This window comes from Desarmillaria tabescens, assembly GCF_030435595.1.
Source record: "Desarmillaria tabescens strain CCBAS 213 chromosome Unknown EV420scaffold_49, whole genome shotgun sequence".
NCBI lineage: Eukaryota > Fungi > Basidiomycota > Agaricomycetes > Agaricales > Physalacriaceae > Desarmillaria > Desarmillaria tabescens.
Window position 1 is genome coordinate 359,318 of NW_026848348.1, and position 3,516 is coordinate 362,833.

The window sequence follows — 3,516 nt, forward strand, 5'->3', positions numbered from 1 at the left end:
ACCAGCCTAAATCCTATTCTGACCGGAAAATAGCCCCTATGATGCCATCAAAAATTCAGCACTGCCACTACATCCATTTTCATTTGGTCGCATCCAGCCGTTTTCGGCCAGATATTGATGGGCTGACTTCACAGGCTAATTATAGATTTTTATGAAAGGTCCCACAGAAAATTCTAGCCCATCCCAATGGGAAATGTGCCTAATATTTGAGAAAATGCGGATTTTGATTGGATCCAGGCTTTCATACATGTGTATACTTATCATGCCTACAGGCCTCACAGAATTGTATACAATCTAATTCCTGAGCCTACAGGAAATTGTATACACAACTGGCCTTATGAGGTGGATGGTAATTGGAAAGAACACAAAACTCAGATGCATTCATGTACTCTTGTGAGCGCTTGCATTCAACAACCAGAGATCATGTACAAGTGAAATACTCACTCGGCAGAGAAGAAGGGGAGAGAAATGGGATGGTATTCGTCATAGAAAGGCCTGGAATGATTACATGTCTATGCGCAGTATGTCGGGACTGAGGCATGTTTGCTTAAATATAACATTTGTTGAGAGAAGCAAGTAGTAGTCGGTGTAGCATGCCAGGATACTTTTGTTGATGACATAGAAATGCGTCGAGGGTCCATGCATCAGTGGAATAGTATCTGGGACTCCTTCCTGCCATTCTTTCTGCGGTCCGATACTAAGAACACCTGGCAAGTCTATGAGCGGGAAGACGACGAACCCCTCCCAAAGCATACTCGAATCCATAGCAACAACTAGCAACAACCAGTCGCTGCGAATGGTGTCGGTGAGGCTTCTCCTGATTCCGAAGGTGCATCAGTTCAGCATTCTCTCGAACGCATAAACAGCATACAATCCTGTACACCTGAACAATCGTAATATCCCCGAAAAACAGTCTTCATCATAATCCAACGATGTCTAATTGTTGGACGAGAACGAGGACTTGGGCAGTGGACTATGGAAGATAGCTGCGTGTTCGACCATTGTGTGACCATGGCAGGGGACCTGGCATCGGAGGGCTCCGCATCAGGAGATGAGGAAAGAGAGGGAGAGGGAAGTTAGTTCAGATGCTCGGGGTTGTTGTTTCGCTAAGCAGATGAGGACAGAGGGCGGGTGTAGTGCTGGTGGGCCGACTTGCCTGACAGAGTGGGTGTGCCCACTACCGGGGTGTTGTAGAGAGTGATCCAGATCGGGCACAGATGATGAGGGTGGCGGGTGGGTTGTGGATAACTGGGGATGCAGTCATCATACTATGAGTGGATGGGATGAATAAGTGTGATTATAGTAGTTGTAGGAACCATACCTGCAACTCCCCTATGCCACCGAGTTCTAGTTCCAGATGAGCGCTTCGCGGAAGTTGTCTCTGAGAGCTAGGACTTTGCCCGTGATGTGGACTGGACGCAGGCAGAAGTCGTCCCGTTGTCGTCCAGATGCAGGAGTTCGATTCTCTGTAGCCTACATAAATTAGTGTAGTTCACCAGATGGACGAGCGCTTACCTATCCAAGATACTTGATTGGGAGTTATGTTCCGCATTAAGCTTCGCTCTAGTCGACAACGTGCTTCTTGGGGACCAATCTGCAAACTGGTATCCACGTCCGATAACCCAGACCATGAGGACTGACCATATTTCCCTTAGATACAACCAGGAGCCAGTAGCCTTGGAGGGCTTTGGATACGCAGGATCTAGTGAAGGTGGTTCAGGGAGAGGAGAGGCGGATCAGTAGGCATGGCACATCTTCGTTGCAGGAATATGGTTAGTTGTTGGAGAGGATGTCAAGTTTGAGATTGTTCATCTATATGATGCGGGGCTATATGATCGCGTGGAACCATTTCTGCGTCTGGGTTCGCACTGTCAGTGATGCGTGCCAGGAAGCAGGGAAAGTCTTACCAGGCATAGTCATTTTTCTGCACCGTCATCCATGAAGCCCGTCCAATCAAACAGCGCATTAACCTCATCACGATGAGCCTTAACACTTCTTCCCTTCTTCCTATACCACCAACAAACCACACGACTCTTCATCACAGGAATATGCACCTGCGAGGGTCAGAGCATGCTGTTATGGATATTGGGTATCCACTGATTCGGTGCATGAGTCAACACATGCCCGAACTCGGCCTTCTCGGTCCTAGTAGTGACTCACTCGTACTTTCTCTTACTTTCTCTATTCTTCATATTGATACTAGAATATTATGGAACATTATAGAATAATAATGACTCTAATCTTTCCTTAGTGTATAAACTCGTAGGTAACATTGTATTAGAAAGTTTTGATCAATCTACCAATCTGTTAGGATCATGCCAATAGGTTTGCGGCAGTAAGTGCACGTAGCGGAATGCTGCGGGATGCGTCGGGCATAGGCGAAGCTATTAGCAACGTCACCCCTGAGCCGAAGCCCTAAGATGGATACGGACGGAAGTCCGCGGAGTGGCAGAGACGAGGTAAAAGATAAGTCCAACGGACCGGAGTTCCGTGGACTGGAGAACGAGAGTTTAGACTTAGAGTCAGAGAGAGAGAGATTGGGCTGAACCAAGTTGATATTCGAACTGAGTATCTACAGTGTAATTCTAAGGCTTATATACTAGTTAGGAGTCCGATCTAGTTCCTACTCGGAGTGGTCTACATTCTAGGGTTGTCGGAGGATGTATTCTACCGGTCGGTAGCCGATGGGGTCCGATGACATGTTCGCTACCGATGTCGGGCTATTGATAAATTGTAATGGAGAAGTGAAATATAAAATGGAATATGAAATGGAATATGAAATAGAAACTGGGAATCGGAATCCGTAGGATTCCAGGCTGTGGTTTGTTGGATTGAGTGGAAGTGGGGTTTCCGTCGGCATGCTCGTTACAGTATCCCCCCCTTAGCGTTCTTGCCCTCAAGGATGCAGATCCCGATGGCCGGGTGTGACCGCATGGAATTTTTTCAGGTTGGTCACGTGGCTTTTCACCTCTTAGCTTTCTACCACCACCATCTCCTCTATTTTCTGAATTTCGTCCTCGTCGTTTGTCATGTCGTCAACCATCGAGTACCGTGTTTCCGTGACGCCCGAACCGTACGAGCCTGCCCCGACGCCCGAAGATATTCGGCCTGAAGACCTGGAAGCCTTTTATGACGAGCGGGACGCCGCGGAGAAGGCCAGGGAGGATGCCGCGGAGGCTCATGAGGCCTGGAAAGCACAGAAACAAAAGGAGGAAAAGAGGCGGGCTCTGGAGTTGGAACAGTGAGAGAAAAAATTGGGGCAGGAGAGGAAGGTTGCGGAGGCCAAAGCAAGGAAGGAGAGGGAGGAGCGGGAGGCCGCAGAGAAGAAACGGCGAGAGGAGGCAGAGGCTAAGGCAAGGGCAGAGGCGGCCGCCGCGGAGCAGCGGAGGTTGGAAGAGGAGGCCAGGGCCTTGGAGGAAGCTAGCAAGGCCGCGGAGGCGGAGAAGGAGAAGGAAGATGGGAATGAGGGGAGCAAGGTGGGTAGCGGGTCCGATGGAGATGACGAGCGGAGAAGGC

The 3,516-nt window shown here is 49.1% G+C and overlaps 1 protein-coding gene across 1 annotated transcript; it reads right to left on the reverse strand.

Moving 5' to 3' along the window:
- Nucleotides 1-1,106: 1,106 nt before the first annotated feature.
- On the reverse strand, nt 1,107-2,280 carry EV420DRAFT_1751577 (uncharacterized protein; the record flags this gene model as incomplete). Its single annotated transcript, XM_060480374.1, has 5 exons — nt 2,161-2,280; nt 1,931-2,007; nt 1,516-1,702; nt 1,322-1,466; nt 1,107-1,268 (listed from the first exon to the last, which is right to left on the reverse strand). The coding sequence occupies exons 1-5, from the start codon at nt 2,190-2,192 to the stop codon at nt 1,107-1,109; spliced, it is 603 nt and encodes a 200-aa protein (XP_060325595.1). The 5' UTR covers nt 2,193-2,280.
- Between the last annotated feature and the right edge of the window lie 1,236 nt (nt 2,281-3,516).